General features: G+C 38.0%; 1 protein-coding gene across 2 annotated transcripts in view; it reads left to right on the top strand.

Moving 5' to 3' along the window:
* Positions 1–19,165, top strand: part of LOC137391961 (muscle calcium channel subunit alpha-1-like) — a 60,240-nt gene that overhangs the window by 39,511 nt on the left and 1,564 nt on the right. For both annotated transcript variants that reach the window (XM_068078538.1, XM_068078537.1), the window contains 19 exons: positions 533–632; positions 732–880; positions 1,657–1,803; positions 2,788–3,002; positions 3,179–3,324; positions 4,788–4,898; positions 5,999–6,082; positions 7,808–7,927; positions 8,448–8,513; positions 8,798–9,058; positions 11,303–11,430; positions 11,635–11,731; positions 12,283–12,394; positions 15,705–16,030; positions 16,121–16,245; positions 16,631–16,705; positions 17,268–17,393; positions 18,259–18,485; positions 18,619–18,704. In XM_068078538.1, the coding sequence (XP_067934639.1) occupies positions 533–632; positions 732–880; positions 1,657–1,803; positions 2,788–3,002; positions 3,179–3,324; positions 4,788–4,898; positions 5,999–6,082; positions 7,808–7,927; positions 8,448–8,513; positions 8,798–9,058; positions 11,303–11,430; positions 11,635–11,731; positions 12,283–12,394; positions 15,705–16,030; positions 16,121–16,245; positions 16,631–16,705; positions 17,268–17,393; positions 18,259–18,485; positions 18,619–18,704 (2,701 nt within the window). The remainder of the gene's footprint in view (positions 1–532; positions 633–731; positions 881–1,656; positions 1,804–2,787; positions 3,003–3,178; positions 3,325–4,787; positions 4,899–5,998; positions 6,083–7,807; positions 7,928–8,447; positions 8,514–8,797; positions 9,059–11,302; positions 11,431–11,634; positions 11,732–12,282; positions 12,395–15,704; positions 16,031–16,120; positions 16,246–16,630; positions 16,706–17,267; positions 17,394–18,258; positions 18,486–18,618; positions 18,705–19,165) is intronic.

The following is a 19,165-nucleotide window of genomic DNA, read 5'->3' as shown; positions in this document are numbered from 1 at the left end:
TAGTGAGAGTCGCTTCCGTAGTCGTCTGCATGCACTGATCATCTCTCTTATCATCTCATCAGTTGTATGTCTGCTCTAGCTATAGATGTGATTTCTTTATAAATTGTTGGTAATGGCTGTATGTACTCGATTGTGTAGGCTTCAGTGTTGTTTATATTTTGTCCTATGACTCAGTCAAAGATGGTTTACAAACATGAGCTCTCCTATAGGTTTCCTCTATGTTAGACTGCCATTAATTCAGGAGACATTTTAGTATAAGGTGTAAGTTGAACATCGCTGCCGCTATGCTGTTGCACTACTAGTTCTTTCATTGTGTGTATTAAGCAAGCACTATCATTGTTGTTGGCTGTCATATTAATGGCTATATGTAGACACGCATTCGATTCACGTGTGCCGCACAGCGTGATTAGCCACTGTAATCACCATACATATATTTGATTGGAGTTGTCTCCACAATGTTTGCACAAATCTCAGTAAAAATTACCATGTTGAATGAATTGTATTTTTACTCCATATTATACTGACATTTTAGATCAAAGGCTATTTCTGTAGTGAAAATTTTGAGAGTGTTGCGTGTGCTGCGACCGCTTCGAGCTATAAACAGAGCAAAAGGACTGAAACATGTCGTGCAGGTAAATATTAAATAACTAGACACAAGACTCAAGCTACAACCTGCTTATAAGCAGGCTGTTGTATCTCACACTCACTTTTTCTTTATATTTTTCTTACAGTGTGTTATTGTTGCCATCAAAACCATGTGGAATATTTTACTCGTCTCTTTCCTGCTCAACTTTATGTTCTCCGTTATGGGAGTACAAATATTCAAAGGAACTCTCTTCCGATGTTCTGACCGCACCAAGGTGACCGAAGCCGAGTGTGTGTGAGTATCTTGGCTCTCGCTCCTTTTGCACACATAGGAAGCTATTTCACTTCAGACTTTCCATTTCACTCGTGTTATATTACATTTGATACAATCAGAATGCCTTTCCATAAATAGCAGCGCAGCCAGAGGCTAAAGTATACTAGGAAAATGTCGAATGTATTGGCTGCTGAATCCGCAGGCGTTGATACTGCGGCTGACACGTGCGTGATATTCGTGCCTGGCGCTTTTTCATGAATGACTAACTAATTGTCGTTGAATATGCTTTATAATAAAACCCAAAACTTTGATTCATAATAAAACTCGATTGCTCTAAAGTAATATTTATGCTATTCAAAATTAAGATACATCTAACTATATTTATATGTATATGTGTATATGGCTAGCTATTGTATGTTTATAGGTATATAAGTTTATCAGTATATAAGTGTATAGGTATATAAGTGTATAGGTATATAAGTGTATAGGTATATAAGTGTATAGGTATATAAGTGTATAGGTATATAAGTTTATCAGTATATAAGTGTATAGGTATATAAGTGTATAGGTATATAAGTGTATAGGTATATAAGTGTTTAGGTATATAAGTGTATAGGTATATAAGTGTATAGGTATATAAGTGTATAGGTATATAAGTGTATAGGTATATAAGTGTTTAGGTATATAAGTGTATAGGTATATAAGTGTATAGGTCCTATACACCTATATACCAAAACAGGTTTTTTGGTATATAGGTGTATCGATGTATGTCTAGCTATGTTTATACACTGTTGCAGTGGTGAATTCATAGAGTATAAAGATGGAAACATAAACAAACCTGTAGTCGAGGACAGAGAGTGGACCAACTATAAGTTCAACTATGACCACGTGTTTACGGCTATGCTAACCCTGTTTACTGTGCAGACGTTCGAGGGTTGGCCTTTGTAAGTCTCCCCGTTATTTGTTGTACCCAATCACTAGGTTTGTCGTCTTACATTCTTCTTCATTACAACCATTCAAACACCATGTAGTCTATTAGTTAACCTCTCTGCCTTCAGTTGCTACTGACACTCTTACCAAATATATAGCTGTAAGATATGTGTATTAAACAGTTGCATGAGTTAGTGTTCTGAGGCTAGACAAGCGAGGAGCTGCGCTGCTAAAGGCAGCATTAATAACGCTTTTGCGGTTTTAATAGTTTTTCTGCAGTTTTGGTTTCTTCTCAGTTTTAATTATGATGACGTTATGTAAAAAGAGATAAAATTATCGGGTGTGCTTGGATTCTCCACCAGGGGTGGTACCTGATTGCCGCACGTGAAGCATCCAGATTCCAACTGCATTCCCCTGACTATTTTAAGAGTCATGAGGGTGTGTGAAGGTCATTTAGGTATGTTGATAGCATATAAGGGCATTGAAACTAGAATTTGTGGCCTGAGATCTTTACAAATATGTCAATGTTTTTAGGCTATTATACTTGAACACTTTGCTTATAGCTAATATACAAGCAAAGTATGCAGGGTTCGTGTATGCTAAACATGTTCTGTTGCTTTCGTTATGCAAGCCAGTGGTAGAGTAATTACCATGTTGATCACGTGTCACTGAAAGCTACATATAGTGGATAACTCCCATGTTTATGCGTATTCGTATGACTAGAGGAAAGCACAAATCCAAAATAGCTATTTTGTCATGCATACTTTTCTAGGGTACTTTGAAAAATCTATAAGCACCCATAGTTAACTCTCATTTAAAAAGTTTCAGTGGATCAAATTCAGCCTTTTTTAAGGTTAAGTTTGACCTCAGATTTACACTGAGTGTTCAAGCTCGAAGGTTTTCTACAGGTTATTCTGCTATTAAAAGTTACTATCCCACATACTTCTGCCCATCTTGCTAGAGAACAAAAGGTTAGACTGCTCTACGTTCTGTTTCAGGCTATTATATGAGTCTATAGACTCTAATGAACCAGGGCACGGCCCTATATACAACTACAGGGCCTGGGTGGCCATATTCTATATCATCTTTATCATCATCGTAGCCTTCTTCATGGTCAACATTTTTGTCGGCTTCGTCATTGTCACATTTCAGCACGAAGGTGAACAGGAATATAAAAACTGTGAATTGGATAAAAACACTAGGAAATGTATAGGTAAGAGCTCTCTAAAACCTCATACTGTTCCTTTTTATCTTGCCCTAAATGTTCATGCTTTCGCCAGCTGTGTCAAAACTTGTCATTCCCTAACCAGTGAATCTGTCACTTTTAAAGTCAGATGAGTTGAATGTTGTCAGTGCTTAGAGTGTGACTTGGCAGTCTGTGTTTTACAGAGTTTGCTCTCAAAGCCAAACCTCAAAGGAGATATATACCAAAGGCTAGAGTGCAGTATAAGATCTGGTGGTTTGTAACTTCTCAGCCCTTTGAATATGCGATATTCGGGCTGATTATGCTCAACACAGTTGCCCTCGCCATAAAGGTAGATTCTACATCAGATACTAGCATCTATTAGTATATCTCTTGCTTTCTCTTCTGCGGAAGAACCATGTAAAATAATACATATTGTTTGTCAGCCTTCTTCGACTGTTTATAAGGACTGTAGTTGTGGAGATGAGAACTATAACTAGGCTCTGCTGTCCTGCAGGTCTGATGCTGCTGAGCATTTACTAATACACTCATTTACTTGCACACCTTATTTGGTTGCTTGAAAATCTGGAGAGCCGATAGTGAATTACAATCAATTCACTGCTGGGAATTTATTTGGAGTATTTAAATATGTACAATAGAGCATTTAATATTTATCATAATCTGAATATATTTGTATGTGACATTTGTCAAATATGTCCTGCCAGTTTACTCTATGGCTTACCAGTTCACCCTATGACTTACTTACCGGTTCACTCTATGACTTACCAGTTCACTCTATGACTTATCAGTTCACTCTACGATTTATCAGTTCACTCTATGACTTACCAGTTCACTCTATGACTTATCAGTTCACTCTATGATTTATCAGTTCACTCTATGGCTTACTTACCAGTTCACTCTATGGCCTACCAGTCTACTAGAAACTCACTCCGTTTTCAGTCAGCTGTTCTTATGTCACACTAGAGAGCATCTCACTTAGCTGTTGCAGTAGTTTGACGTGTATTCCATTCCAAAAGTATACACTCTCTTTTCTCACCGAACAAGGAAGGATGTTGGTATCTACACATTCACTCTGTTCTTACTCTTTCCCAACCCAACTTGTGTTATAGTAATTCATACTTCTTTGTACATTTTAAAACAATTACCAAGATTCAAGTATATCGTAGCTCTAAGTGCGCAGCAGGTGGGTTGACTCATTAATCATACCAGTGTTGTCAATTCTAGCTGCAGCTTTGAATCAAGGTAGTGGATGAACATGTGATTTATACAGGTTACTTTTTTACTATGAATTAGTGTGGCTTTATCTGTTCTCTTGCAACCGACTTGTATTTGATATTGGTTTTCTTATTGTAAGTGTGCCAATGGTCCCATCCAGCAGGGGTAGATGTGATATGGTAATGCATGAAGAAACTGCATTCTCAGCAAGGAGAGGCTGTATTTCTTGTCTTTTACAGTATGACAAACCGTCCACCGAGTATAACAGCGCCCTAGACTACCTCAATATTCTATTCACTGGAGTCTTTACTCTAGAGTTTGTGCTAAAGCTGTATGCTTTCAGGTTTAAGGTAAATGGCTGTCATGTTAGAGGGGGCCGCAGGACGTCGCACAAGGAGCTAGGGTGTCAGCGTAAATATAAGCGTTATTGTCAATGGCTGCTTCCAATGGACATTTTAGATTGGCCTAAAATTCACATTAAAAAAGCAAGGATGCCTAGCAACCTGTGTGATGTCCTGTACTGTATGCATTTGAGTGTGTGATTCCTTTGGAAGGGCTACTTATTGAATCTGTTTGTAGTACAATAAACAAAGCAAGTCGTACATGGACGCACTAGATTATCTGAACATGGTATTCACTGGAGTGTTTACCATTGAGTTCATTCTCAAACTCTGTGCGTTCAGGTTTAAGGTAACGGCAGCTATGCTAACCTCGCACCTTCGCTGTCGTGTTCCACCGGCTTTTGTCGTAGCTCATTAACGTTTAATACCGTTGCTACCTCGACCTTTCAGATTATGGGGTGTGATTCGCTTCTGCCTGTAACACCATCTAACGCTATAAAGCTCTTGATATCATCAAATGCTTTGAAATGGTTGATTTCTTTAGCATGATTGGTTGTTGTGCTGTATTTGTGTGTACTCATTAAACTTGGTGAGCTTTCCAGATTACACAGCTTTATCAAATCTAATGTTGATAGGTACTAGTAGAGTGTAATACTATTAATCATAATAGGTACTAGTAGAGTGTAATAATAGTAAGAATAATAGGTACTAGTAGAGTGTAATACTAGTAATAATAATAGATACTAGTAGAGTGTAATACTAGTAATAATAATAGGTACTAGTAGAGTGTAGTAATAGTAATAATAATAGATACTAGTAGAGTGTAATACTAGTAATAATAATAGGTACTAGTAGAGTGTAATACTAGTAATAATAATAGGTACTAGTAGAGTGTAATACTAGTAATAATAATAGGTACTAGTAGAGTGTAATAATAGTAATAATAATAGATACTAGTAGAGTGTAATACTAGTAATAATAATAGGTACTAGTAGAGTGTAATACTAGTAATAATAATAGGTACTAGTAGAGTGTAATACTAGTAATAATAATAGGTACTAGTAGAGTGTAATACTAGTAATAATAATAGGTACTAGCAAAGTGTAATACTAGTAATAATAATAGGTACTAGTAGAGTGTAATACTAGTAGTAATAATAGGTACTGGTAGGGTGTAATATAGTAATAATAATAGGTACTAGTAAAGTGTAATACTAGTAATAATAATAGGTACTAATAGAGTGTAATACTAACAATAATGCCTTTTTAGTCAGTAACTGGTCATCACTCGCTAGACTGTGTGCTGTATAAAGTCACCAACTCTCTGCAAGTTATTTGTTGTCCTGCAGCTTTCAAATGTTCATAACCAGTTTCCTTACACCCTGCATACCATCAATTTATAAGATATATTGAATCGTCTCATATATACTATTCCTATCTCTTTTTACAGAACTATTTTGGTGATCCATGGAATGTCTATGACTTCATCATCGTCATGGGCAGCTTCATAGACATAATTTTCACCCGGATCAATGTGAGTGTTACAAATGTCTATATCTATGGAATTGTTACCGCTAACCATAAACTCATGCTTCTAGGTAGTGTTTATTAGGAAGATTATGTGTTTAGGCATCATTCACTCTTCACCGCTAAACAATACGTTGTTTCTTTTTTCATACTTTGCTCTATTAGGACATAAATGGAAGACCCAACAGATCATCACCTAGTTCTAGTCGCTTTTTTGGTATTATTTTATTAAAGAAATTAGTTACTATTATATAATGCACTCATATTTAGATGTAGTATGTATTTATCATAGTCTAGGTGTGTAATACAGTGCCACTGCACTTATTCTAACTACAGACGTGTCCACGCGGATACTTACACCCCTTAACTGCGATACTCGTGCTGCGTGTTATTGTTTTAGTTTATATTGAACTGTTTTGGAGTTTCATGAATAAATGTTTGAGTGAAGGGATCTTTATTTAACATAGCCTTGACAACTTGATGTTGAATATTGTCTGACAGCTTAGCTTTTCACCACTTTGAGAACATTTAAGTAGACACTGTTACCCTAAGCTCCGTTCTGCTACAACTTCATTATAATCACTTATTAACTTGTGAATTAATGGTAACCTTCTAACCCTATTGGTTTGTGTATTAATACTGTGAGCTAACTGGAAGACATCTTCAAGCAAGTCTGAAAAGTTTTAGTTTTATCAACTGCCATGGTGTACTTCGTCACCAACAATTGTTTAGGCAATATTTTAAATTCTCTAATGAAATTTTAGAGTTTATTCACTGACCTATTTTATATGCTGTATTTTCTTAAAGATTTTTGAATTTGTTTTAATGTTGTTTGTAACATAAAATTTTACTTCGCGAATTGTTGGCTCAAAAACAGCCACTAGAACTGATATTTTGGACATTGCTCACCGCTTTTACGCCATGCCCATATCCTATTAAATGGGTTTGACCAGTCAAGCAGGCGCTTTCATAAGCTTCTTTGACCTTGGTCACACTCAGTGCTTTGGATGGGCGAAATGGGGGGGTCAATAGAAATCAACCCGCAAGTTACTGCGCAGCCAACTGCAATATGCTAGAAGAACTATTTGGGAGCATAGTTGGTCACACGCTGTCTGTATATAATAAAGTGCATCAATTATGTAGTAATAAAACGAGATGCTAGCCAGCTAAGGCTTGTGGTAGCTCCACTTTTTATTTGCTGACCCTTTGTGCAAGAATATTTTATGCAAAGCTACCAGTGTGACGCTGCCAGTGTAACGCTGCCAGTGTGACACTACATGTCATCTGTTGGCAGGAGCAGGGCCGTGGCCTGATGAGTGTCAACTTTTTTCGTATGTCGCGTATCGGGCGCATACTGAGGCTCATATACCATGGGGAAGGTATAAGAACGCTGTTATGGACATTTTTTAAGTCATTTCAGGTGATATTATTGTTAGCGTGCCGTGATTGGCCCACTCCTCCACACTCTACTCGTTGTCATCTATCACCATCCGATTATGCTTTTATGATTTTGTGTACTGCAAGCCTATCAATTTATTCCATGACATTTTGCTAAGTTGTAGAGCCAAACAATGTTATCTGGCTGAGTTAGTTATAGCGATCATAGGCACTAAATGTTCTCATCAGAGACAGCTGCAAGGCTGGTGTAGATGATCCGCATAGATCAGTACTGTGGCAGTTCTCTTTCCTAATTATATTATTTGACACTCCCCTTTCTTTTCTCCATTCAAAGGCAAGAATTTCATTTAGTATCAACTTTTTCCGTCTGTTCCGAGCCATGCGGCTGGTGAAAGTTCTAAGCAAGGGAGAAGGCATCCGGACTCTGCTTTGGACTTTTATCAAATCTTTCCAGGTAATTTCAGCGGCGGCTAGACCAAAGCTTGTTGCTCAGGCCAATTGGGAAGCACCTCAATCACTTGCCAGTTGAGTTTATTATGCGCTAACTCTGCACTCTTATATGGTAGCCAATGGAAGTTAGAGTAGTTAGTCTCCTCTCCATGGCAATATTGGGAAGAAGAAATCGGGGTGGACTCTTCACCCTGCCGACTCGCGCAGCTATGTATCCTTATGAGTTTGCCGCTGCACCTAGCCAGGCCCTTATTTATATTGCCTCTCCAGTGCCTTCATCGCACAGTATGTTGTGTTAGACGATCTATCCAAATCATTTCTTGTGATTTGTCTCTCAAATTTCTTTCAAACTACATGTAATTATAAATTGTCAGTGATTTGCTGCCTGATCATTGATCGTGCTATCAACAGCTGAATCACTGTTGTCATACACTGTGTGCAACTGTGTCTCATCAAATATTAATCTTGTGTTATGATAATTTTTAAAGCTAAACATCAGATCAAGTTCGTATGCTCTTTTACAGGCGCTGCCGTATGTCGCCCTTCTCATCGTAATGTTGTTTTTCATCTACGCTGTCATTGGCATGCAGGTGAGTGCTAAAGTCAGCTGGATTACTACACTATCTTTACCGGATTGTTCTAAATAGTCTGGAGTCTCTGGCGTAGGTCAAACCTGGTGGGTGCCAGTCTGACTGACTCTCAAGGGTCATACCTGGTGGGCACCAGCCTCATCGAGTCTCCTCTGTCCCATTCCAGTAGATGTCAAGAACTTTTATTCATTATGTGATTGTCATTGTTGAATAATGTTCACTGAGCAGACTGTATTGACAGACATTCGTAGTCCTTGAACTCATATCCTCTATGATCATTACAGATGTTTGGAAGGATTGCGCTTGATCCGGACACAGAGATTAACAGGAACAACAACTTTCAAACTTTTCCCCAAGCAGTCTTGGTGCTATTTAGGTCGGCCACAGGAGAGGCTTGGCAGAATGTCATGTTGGCTTGCACCGAGTCTCCAGATGTCCTATGCAATCCAGAGGCTGATGCGTATATCAGAGACCCTAATGCCGTGTGTGGAACTAACTTTGCTGTACCATACTTTCTTACATTCTACATGCTCTGTTCTTTTTTGGTAAGCCTATAGAAGTTTAGTATATTGTGAGAGACAGCACACGCTCACGACTGTCTCATTCACTCTAGTCTAGTCTCCATATATTTCCCAAGCAGATGCTTATGGAAATCATTATTGTCTTAGGAACAAACCGTCGTGAGGCACTGTCACTTTTTAACTAAATACTTCTGCTATTGGAGGGAAGGAAGTATTTAGTTAAAAGTTAAAGTTTATTTAGTGAAGTACCGTACTTTTTGGACTACTACTTTTTAGCCACTACATTTTTCTGATGTTTTGAGCCATGCGGCTTATGTAAGGGTGCGGCTATTCTGTGGTTTTTTTCTTTCTCCGCTAGGGCGCATTAACCGGAATCTCCGGTTTGTGTGCTTCTAGCGGTGAAAGAAAAACGAAACAATGCCTAATGGTACTGTTCCGTTAGGCACTGGATTAAAAAGTGTTGGTTAATACGGAACAATGCCGTTAGGCACTGTTCCGTTTTAACCAGCAAAGTTGCTGCCGTGTTAAAAAGCACCGTCATGAGTTCTGCGGCCTATACAAAAGGTGCGGCCTGTATTGTTTTATTATCGGTTTTTTGAAAATAAAGCAGATGCGGCTTATATAGGGGTGCGGTTAACAGTCCGAAAAGTACAATACTATACTTCTGCTTTACTTTGCTGAAATAAGCTGCTTGCTACTGTTAGAAATTATAAAATTTGTACCAAAGTTATGCATGCATTCAATTCAGTTATTTTAGACCACAGAAGCAGTTATCTTTAATAACATCATATAAGTAGAGGAAAAAATCAGTTTAATTGGTGAAATCTTCATGAAAATTAAGCTTTAACCCTGTCACGATGGAGCTCACACGGGCTGTAAGCACTGCAACTATGATGCTATTTAGGATCACAGTTTGTATCATGAAAATTAATGAGTGTTGCCTGCCACTTGCTATTAGTCTAGCAGATTGCCAATTGAAAATTTTAGTAAGCCAACTTTTAGTAGACAATCACTTACTTACGCAACCACCCTGCATGGTATGCAAAGCCGTTGGGTATGTGCTCTCATATAGCGACTTATATTGGCATGCCAACAACTCATTCTCTGTGGCTTATTGGGTAGGGCGTCGGACTGGTGAATGGTAGTGTCTGAGATGAAATCTTCTTCGATATGGATTCTTTATTCCAAGATTTTAATAGCTATAGCCGGAAGGACACACAGATATACACACATACTTTGAAAAATCTATATATATAAGATGTAAAAGTGTTAAATAAAAGTTCCTTGGACTTGATCATACGCTTACTACAGTTTGTAACAAAAACTGGCTTTTCATGTACAGTAGAGGTTGAGTTGTGAGCTTGTACTCTTTGCATGCCTAGTTTAGATGACAGCCTGCAGTTATCTAATGATTTGCTACAAATTTGTAGGATAAATGATAAAAATCTATCAAACATTAGAAATACATAAAAACAAGTGGCATAAACAAACAATGTCTATAATCCTTGGAGAAACCATAATAAAAACATTTGAATAAATTTATTTAGCATCGTTAGCTGCTTGGCATTCAGTAACAGTTATGATCTCAATATTGTTTTTATATTCACTTCACCTTCTCCTTGGCTTCTAATTTCATCTTCACTGTCTGTTAACCTAAAATATTTTTCTGCGTTGCTGAACTAGTCGATATCAGCATCAAAATGAATTTTTTAGGTGAATGAGTTTTTTGGACCATTTATAATAGTTTTCACTTAAAATATGACCAAATTTTATAAATGAGTGCTTCTTGCACATTCGTGCTAAGCACAAAGAATTGCTTTGTAGTATTAGTACAGACTATAGCCTATTGTGTTTACATGAACTGAAAACTCGTTGCCATAATACAAATATATAAATAATTTGAAAGATTTAAAAAAATGTATCTAAAAGTGGCATTGTCGGAATTCGTACTGTGGGCACAGTGGCTAAACACGATATGTGAGTATCCATATGGAAAGGGTTAAGCACTTCTTCACGCTCATACATATCTTACCTGCCAAACTTGTCATTGAACACTTGTTGATGTTTATATGTATCTTATCTGTTGAATTTATCATAGCTCTCACATTTTCTCATGTCTCTATTAGCTAGCAGTCGAACAGGATTTTTGGCAAATGCAGTGGGCTCTGTCATGCCCAACAAGCATTACTAATCCAGTTAAGTCTAAGACTCAATGCCAGGAGTCAAGGCCCAATGCCAGGGGTCAAGGATTACCTCTGCTCATTTCAGATTATCAATCTCTTCGTCGCTGTTATCATGGATAATTTTGACTACCTGACACGAGACTGGTCCATTCTCGGTCCTCACCATCTTGATGAGTTCGTACGACTCTGGGCAGAATATGATCCAGATGCCAAGTTAGTATGGATACACTTTATTTATTTAGTAACGGCTAGCAAAGTGGGCGATTGGAGGGAGGAATGAGCAAATAAGAGAGAGAGAAGACTAAGCTAGTTTTTTTTGTTCAGTTGTTAGTTTGGGTTAGTTTGGGTGATCTCTCCAGTTTACTGGGTGGTCTCTCCAGTTTATTGGGTTTTATGAAACTAAAATGCATGTTTTAGAGGCAGAATAAAGCACTTGGATGTCGTTACATTGCTCCGAAAAATATCTCCGCCTCTGGGGTTTGGTAAACTCTGTCCTCACAGAGTCGCTTGTAAGGTAAGTCATCATTGGGATGTGCTTTGCATTTTTATATGTATAACATGTAATACTCAAGGCTTTATATGTTTATTATTTTAATGAATATGTTAATTTTTTCATTGGATAAGTGCATACAGGTAAAGCGAGCATAACGAATGGTATATTTTTTATATGTAAACAAAGGCTTAAAAAGAGAATTGCTTTTCTTGCATTTTACATCAAAACAATGGACTAGATGCATAGGCTACTATAATAGATAGATAGTATGCATATACATGGATAGATGAAGATTTGAAATATTCTGTTTTATCTTTAGACATCAGTAAACCAAGCATGTTTTTATGCACTGTTATGGTCTTTGGTTGCGCAACAGAGTACATGAAGAGGAGTAGTTGCTCTAGTCTGAGGCATTTCTTTCTGGTAACATTTAGCTATGGTAGTCATGGTAACTAGCCTTCATTGAGACTCAAAAGTTTACTTGTGTTCAAAATGGGTATCAAGCAATTATATTGTAGCTTTAGAGATTGTAGAACTATCTATAATTTATCGATCCTTCGATATGTTTACAGAGGCTTGTATCTATGAACATGCCCCTTAACAGTGATGGTACGGTCATGTTTAATGCTACTTTGTTTGCCTTGGTCCGCACCTCACTCAGGGTATATACAGAAGGAAATCTAGGTAAGACATTCACTGTGCTCTTCATGCGTAAGTCTTCCATATTTGTATGCAACACGTGTTCTTTTGTTTTCAATTATCATAGATAAACACTCTCTTTCATTATTTTGTCTAGAACAGTGTTTAAACGCTTCAATATTCTATATGCCTTCAGTTTACCAGATGTGTGCAAAGTGCGTATGCATCAGTCATGTCACCATAATTGAACTATGCTGCCATGTTGAAACTCTACTACCATATCTAAAGTATGGAAACGCATCTAAACTATATTAGAATGTCTAATCACTGCAACCAATTCTAGATGTGACTGCTATATCTAAAGTAGCCGCCACGTCTAAACTATAGCATCTTATCAAACCAATGCCATAATTTGTAACCTAATTACCATATCTAAACTACACTGTATATATATTATACCTGTATATGTGAACCATGCAACCATATCTACACTATCTCAACCATTGCACAAACTGTTGATGAATTGCTATTTGAACACCGGTGTCTGTGTGCATCAGAGGAGGGTGAGCAAGTGTCACCATCACTTTGGAGGAGAGGTAATTGTGTGAACAATATTGATCTCTACTTTCTAAATTTCTCTTCTCATTGGCTATTTTGCATTTGTCTCTTGTGGTACATCACATCTGGAATATTTGCTATGCTGCGCGATGGGCATGATGTTCTATCTCTTCTCTTCCTCTAACTATTGCTGCTATGTAAGGATGTTAACAAATGGGCTACTACTCTCTCACTCATTGATTCATGTTGAATCTTCTCATTCGCCTGCAATACATTCTTTAATTTCCAGTGATGCAACTTGATTATAACCTGTAATCACCTGCAATCTCCAGTGATCCAACTGGATTATAACCTGTAATCACCTGCAATCTCCAGTGATCCAACTTGATTATAACCTGTAATCACCTGCAATCTCCAGTGATCCAACTTGATTATAACCTGTAATCACCTGCAATCTCCAATGATACAACTTGATTATAACCTGTAATCACCTGCAATCTCCAATGATCCAACTTGATTATAACCTTTAATCACCTGCAATCTCCAATGATACAACTTGATTATAACCTGTAATCACCTGCAATCTCTAATGATCCAATTTGATTGTAACCTTCAATCACCTAAAATTATTAGCGTTTGATCATCATGAGCCACTTCTAATGTTGATGGATAACATTGAATTATGAGTGGTGCTACTTCATCACCCAACAAACAACTAACAATTACCCAACGCTGTCAGTAGCTTCACTTATCAGTATTGTCTTAATCAGGAATATGAAACTTGAAATAACTCACACTTGAGGGATAGTTCTATATAAGTTAACTCATAACTGAGCACACTAGTTGACTGTAATCAGCCTTGTTTTGAAGGATAAAGATCTCCATGGCTAACACATCGTTCACTAAAACTCGAAGTTACAAACCAGATTTTTATGACCTCCGTCCTGCCGATATAGATTTAAGTATAGATATACATTACGATATACATTACAATACAATATACGTTGTATATTACATCCTGTACAATATACAATATAATACATTATACAACCTGCCAATATACATATACTAGTGAATGCCCAGGGTTGCCCGGGTAATAAAAGTCTTTGCACAGAAAACTCATTTTTATTTAACATACCATATACAACATTTACCATTCTAAATTTTAAATTTAATATTTTAAGAAAAGTGTTTATGTGCAGTTCAAATAAATTGGAAAAAAAATAAACGATGACTACATGGAAATGTGTATAAAAAGTTGCTGTTCCAGCAGAAGCTCGTTGTATTCAAAGTTTTGATGGACGATACTGGTACCTTTCGATACTGGTACAAATGTGAAAATGAGATATTGGACTTTCGTTGTCTGATACGTTGTCTGACCAAACGGAGAGAGAGTTTAGAAGCAATTCCTACTCCAGGTAGTGCAACTGTCCCGTGAAAATCATTTAGCTTTACAGATTTACCGGAACTAATAGATGAGTGTAAAGGCACATTTGAAATTGAAACGGCTCATTTGAAAATTACAAATTAAAAAATAGGTAATGGTAAAAAGTTAGCTTTTGAAAACATTAAAAAAATAACAAACGCCAAAGGTAATATTGATTAATAATAAAAAGTGCACAGTTGATGTGTGCAATCACGAAAAAGATGTGCAGTATTTGGTAACAGCAAGGAGAAGGATAAGAACGGCTTAACCTTGTGGATGCCCCCTTGCTCGTAGACTTGCAATTTGAATGTTATGAGTTCAAATCCACTAGAAAGGTGATTTTTTGTTGCTAAAACACTATTGCTGTAACTGGACAGACGAACGACAGACAAGCATTGAGAGTTATATATACATGTAGATAGATTACACATGCTATAGTTGCGCTGCTCAACTTCTGCCAAATTTATGTATGAGGCCTGATGATTGATTCCCTTCAGTGTATCCTGCTTTTACCTGCATTAAAGAGGAAACACTTCTGTGTGCAGATACATTTTGCTCGCATGTCTGCTCGCCAATTATAGAGATGGAATTGTACATCAGTTGAAATACAGTAACATCAGCAAGTACTGCTGATTCAAATGCATTGTCAATGAGATATCAATATTTGATAATACTTCTTAGGTCCTTCAATTAAGTTAGTTGTATTTTAGGGTTAATAATATCTTAAAAAACAAGCGATATTCACCAATGTTGTTGCTATAAACTTTCTGGTTCCCTCTGCAGACTACTCGGTTACCGGATCACACATATGTCTAGTTTATAATACCCGATAAAACTTTTGACTAGGGTACTGATAGGCTTTATGTTTATAGAAAGCCTTTTCATTTTGATGTTTCATATGAAACCTCAAGTTTGTGATGTATTTTTGTATGTTTTTGTATATTTTTGTATGTTTGTGATGTACCTTTTGTCTGTTTGTGATGTACCTTTTGTCTGTTTGTGATGTACCTTTTGTTCCAACAAAAGTTTAATAGATGAAAAGTATTGTGGGCTTTAATCAGCAGCTTACAGATAGCCGTGATTGTTGTAAAAGGATCCTAGGTTTATCCATGGAGGCATGAAGTTTTATCAGTTACCTGTGCTTAGCATGCTGTATCAAAGTCATCGAGTTGGAGTCATCTACTATTGTGCTATTTGAGGAAGCTCCGAAACCTCTCCATGTACTAACCCTGTAAATTCAGTACTTTGTTCTACTTCTTCTACATGCCGAGTTCATCGATTGCTCTCATACTAACAACTTAAGAGAAACATCCAAAATTACCTTTTATGACCTTGACCTTCTGTATTTAATACACATTCTGGTTTTTGAAGACGAGGCAAATGAAGAGCTAAGATCGGTCATCAAGCGCATATGGAAACGAACTTCCAACAAATTGTTGGACCAGGTGGTACCCCCGGCAGGAGATGATGAGGTCACAGTCGGCAAGTTTTACGCTACTTTCCTCATCCAGGATTACTTCCGGCGATTTAGAAAAAGGAAAGAGCAGTTGGCCAAACTACAGTTGGGTCAGGAGACAACAAGCGCCCTGCAAGCAGGACTGCGTGCTGTCCATGATCTTGGACCAGAAATAAGGCGAGCCATCTCAGGCAACCTTGATGATGACTTCAACTTTGAGACGGAGGAGCCTATGCATAGGGTATGTTTGTCATTAAAGAACTACAGCACTAGTCAAGTTGTGGAATGTATTTTTATAGTGACTTACACTTGACTCTCTCTCTCTCTGCAGAGAAACCACTCCCTATTTGGAGACAGTTTGGAACGAAGACACTCGATAGCCAAACTAGGAAATGCCAAGATGAACGGTCCTGCAGTGAATGGAGGAAATATGCACTATATGGATGCGAGTCAACGGTATATTAATCGTACTATCGGCCTCAGTCTGATTTACTTTCTCGCCTAAACAGTTTAACCTTGATGCATGGCACACAGATAAACCCTTACCTGCCGAAGTTTTTACAAATCTGTATGTATGTTAATGGCTTTTCTGTAAGTACAAAGCTGGTCTTGTGGTCACGCATGATAATAGTTTCAGCATGTCTGTCAGTCTGGTAACAGAGAATGAAACATTTCTGCCACGTTATATACAGAATTAATAAGCCCCAAGCTTTATATTTTCACATCAGCTATTCAGTTGCTGACCCGCTGCCCATTCGAGGTAAGCTTCTATAAGGATTAAAGAACCTTTGCTGTGTGCACTCCAGTTATTTGTATCTGTGTCTATGCATGCATTTTGTAGAAACGTCCAGCATGAATATGCGCTGAACAATAATAATTGTAGAAATACGCACACCACCACTCGTCCATTGCTCAGGTAATTCTATGCTTTGTTCATCGCCTGGCTTCGTGTTTTCCAAAATTAGCATGTATTCTATAAAAAACGATTTGCAAATGTCTTGTCAAATCAGTCAGTCTAACACTCATTCATAATATTACCGTCTGACTACTCTGCTAGTCTTATGAAGTACAACAATTTTTAAATCTATGACTATATTGCCTAGCTGCAACTGCAATGCCAATCCTCACTGGCTCACATAGCTGTACCGTGACATCAACAAAGCAGAAGGGCAAGTTTAAATCCTCCGGAATGCTTGATCACTCTCTTATTTATTATTGAAAACATAATCACTTGGAATACAAAAACTGCACGAGTAGTCAATTCCTATTTGCGATAATTTATATCTAACAGCACCCAACCTGCAGGCTGGTCTGATTAATTCTTAATTCTTTAGTTTGTTTGGCAGAATTACAATTCCATAAAAACAAGCTAACATTTTGCCTAATTGGTTCATCGGTAAGAGTAACACACTGAAATGTCTGAGTGATTTTGTGCTGGTTTAAAGCAGCAGGTACTTATGCACTGACATGTGATGCAGGCAGCGGCGATACAGCAGTGACTCGCTGTCCGCAGACTATGAGGATGCTAGTCCCCTATATCTAGCTCAGGATGGCATCCCCTTAAGGGATGTCAGCGCTAGCAGTTCGGCTGGTCACTCTCTAGGGTATGATATTAAACGTCGTCTCTTGTACCCGCCTTTCTCTCATCTAGCTAAGTAGTGCTCTGCTCACGCTCATGCTCACCCTTGCATGGTCGCCCTAGATAGTCTGCAGGAGCTGGATGAGGCTAATAGTCGAGCTGGTAGTCGGACTGGCTCGCATACTAGTCGCCCTGCATGATCGCAGGCCACACTTCTCTTGCATACGACTGACTCGGTCATTTAATAGGTTTTTGTTTATCAATGTGTATCGACCATCTCAGTTTTGTTCAACATGTTGTTGCTGTTCTATTATGAGTAGTGCTAGGCTCTTATGGAAGTGAAGCGAAATAAGCAACTTCAATGTTACGTGAATATGTTGTCTATTATATTTATACCGTAACAGTGGTGTATCTGACTCTGACAAGGGCACATCCTTCCGTTAGACTGTATGTCTGCCCATTGGTTTCAGTTACAGTTCGGTTACAGTATTCATCTACAGATTTGTGAGAGTTGATCAGCATAAAACAGGCTCTGCCACAAACGTGCTTCTATTCATAAAGAGCTAGCTGTAGGCTGTCGTGAATATACATTGTAATACCAGCTGGTTTGTCCGCTATCTGCCTACATGCACCGAGCTTGCCCAAGTGTTGCAAATACATGTACCATAACCCCTGACGCCTTATGATGCACACATGGTCTCTTTGTGTCCAATTCAGATCTCACTCTAGGACCATCTGCTACAGTATTTATCAGCACGTAGACAGGCTATAGCCAAGTTTCTAGAGCGTCTAGCATCATCCTTGAAATAGCTAAAATTAAGTTAAACGTTTGGCTAACCGTTACTGATATGTAGCTTTGTTCGCTAACCAGTTATGCTCTACTCACGTAGTAGGAGTGGAGCGACAGAAATGGCTGATGAGTTTAGTGCAGACGATCCTGTTCTCGCAAGAAAGCTCAGCAAAAAAGGCTCAGCCCTAAAGCTTAAGTGTATAGGAAAGCAGGAGAGTGACGAGAATCCGCTTATGCGTAGGGCCATCGCTCGTAATGCCGTCCCACCTTTGTCATTGCCTTCCGCAGGCTATGACTCTGACAAATCGACCAATCACATCTCTCCTGGTAATCCTTTCTTTTTTTATGCAATCTAATTGGTTTATTATTTTCTCAAGGCCTTTAATAACTGTCTTATGCGAGTCTCAAACTTGCGCCAATTCGTTCAATACAGTTAAGCACAATTTTTCTCTGTCGATAGTATCCTATGGAGCAGTTCAATCTCAAGCAGCCCATCGGAGAGCTCCTAGTGAAAGCCAGTCTATTGATGACAACCTAGTAGGCAAGGTAGGGCGACAATTCATATCCGGTCACTTGCGTACTGTGATGATAAGCGCACTTAATGCTGAGCTTGTAGCGATGATCAGGTGCATAAGTGCTTTTGAACTGTAGAACACTTACTTTTCTGATTTTACTGTAGGTTAGTTGTTGTAGGGTACTCTGTCGGCTACTAGGTACTGCAATGCAGCTTATCACATGGATGAGGTGATCAATAATCACATCCTTTCATTACCCCTCAATGTATGCTTTACTTTAGTTGTTTCAATGATTTTTAAGTTTCTTGTCATAGCGGTCAGTGTTGTTTAATGACGCTTACTTAGCGAGAGAATAACTCCTAATAAGCATAGCATTTCTGTGAAATCCTGAGTAGAAATATCATTAATAGAAATGAACACATCCTCCAATGCATACATTTTCACAAGACAACGAAAACTAATTGAATGCACAATTTCCTAGGTATGTGTTTC

Source organism: Watersipora subatra, chromosome 3 (genome assembly GCF_963576615.1).
Source record: "Watersipora subatra chromosome 3, tzWatSuba1.1, whole genome shotgun sequence".
Taxonomy (NCBI): domain Eukaryota; kingdom Metazoa; phylum Bryozoa; class Gymnolaemata; order Cheilostomatida; family Watersiporidae; genus Watersipora; species Watersipora subatra.
Note: the sequence above shows the minus strand (reverse complement) of the source record. Positions and strands in the feature narration are given on the sequence as shown.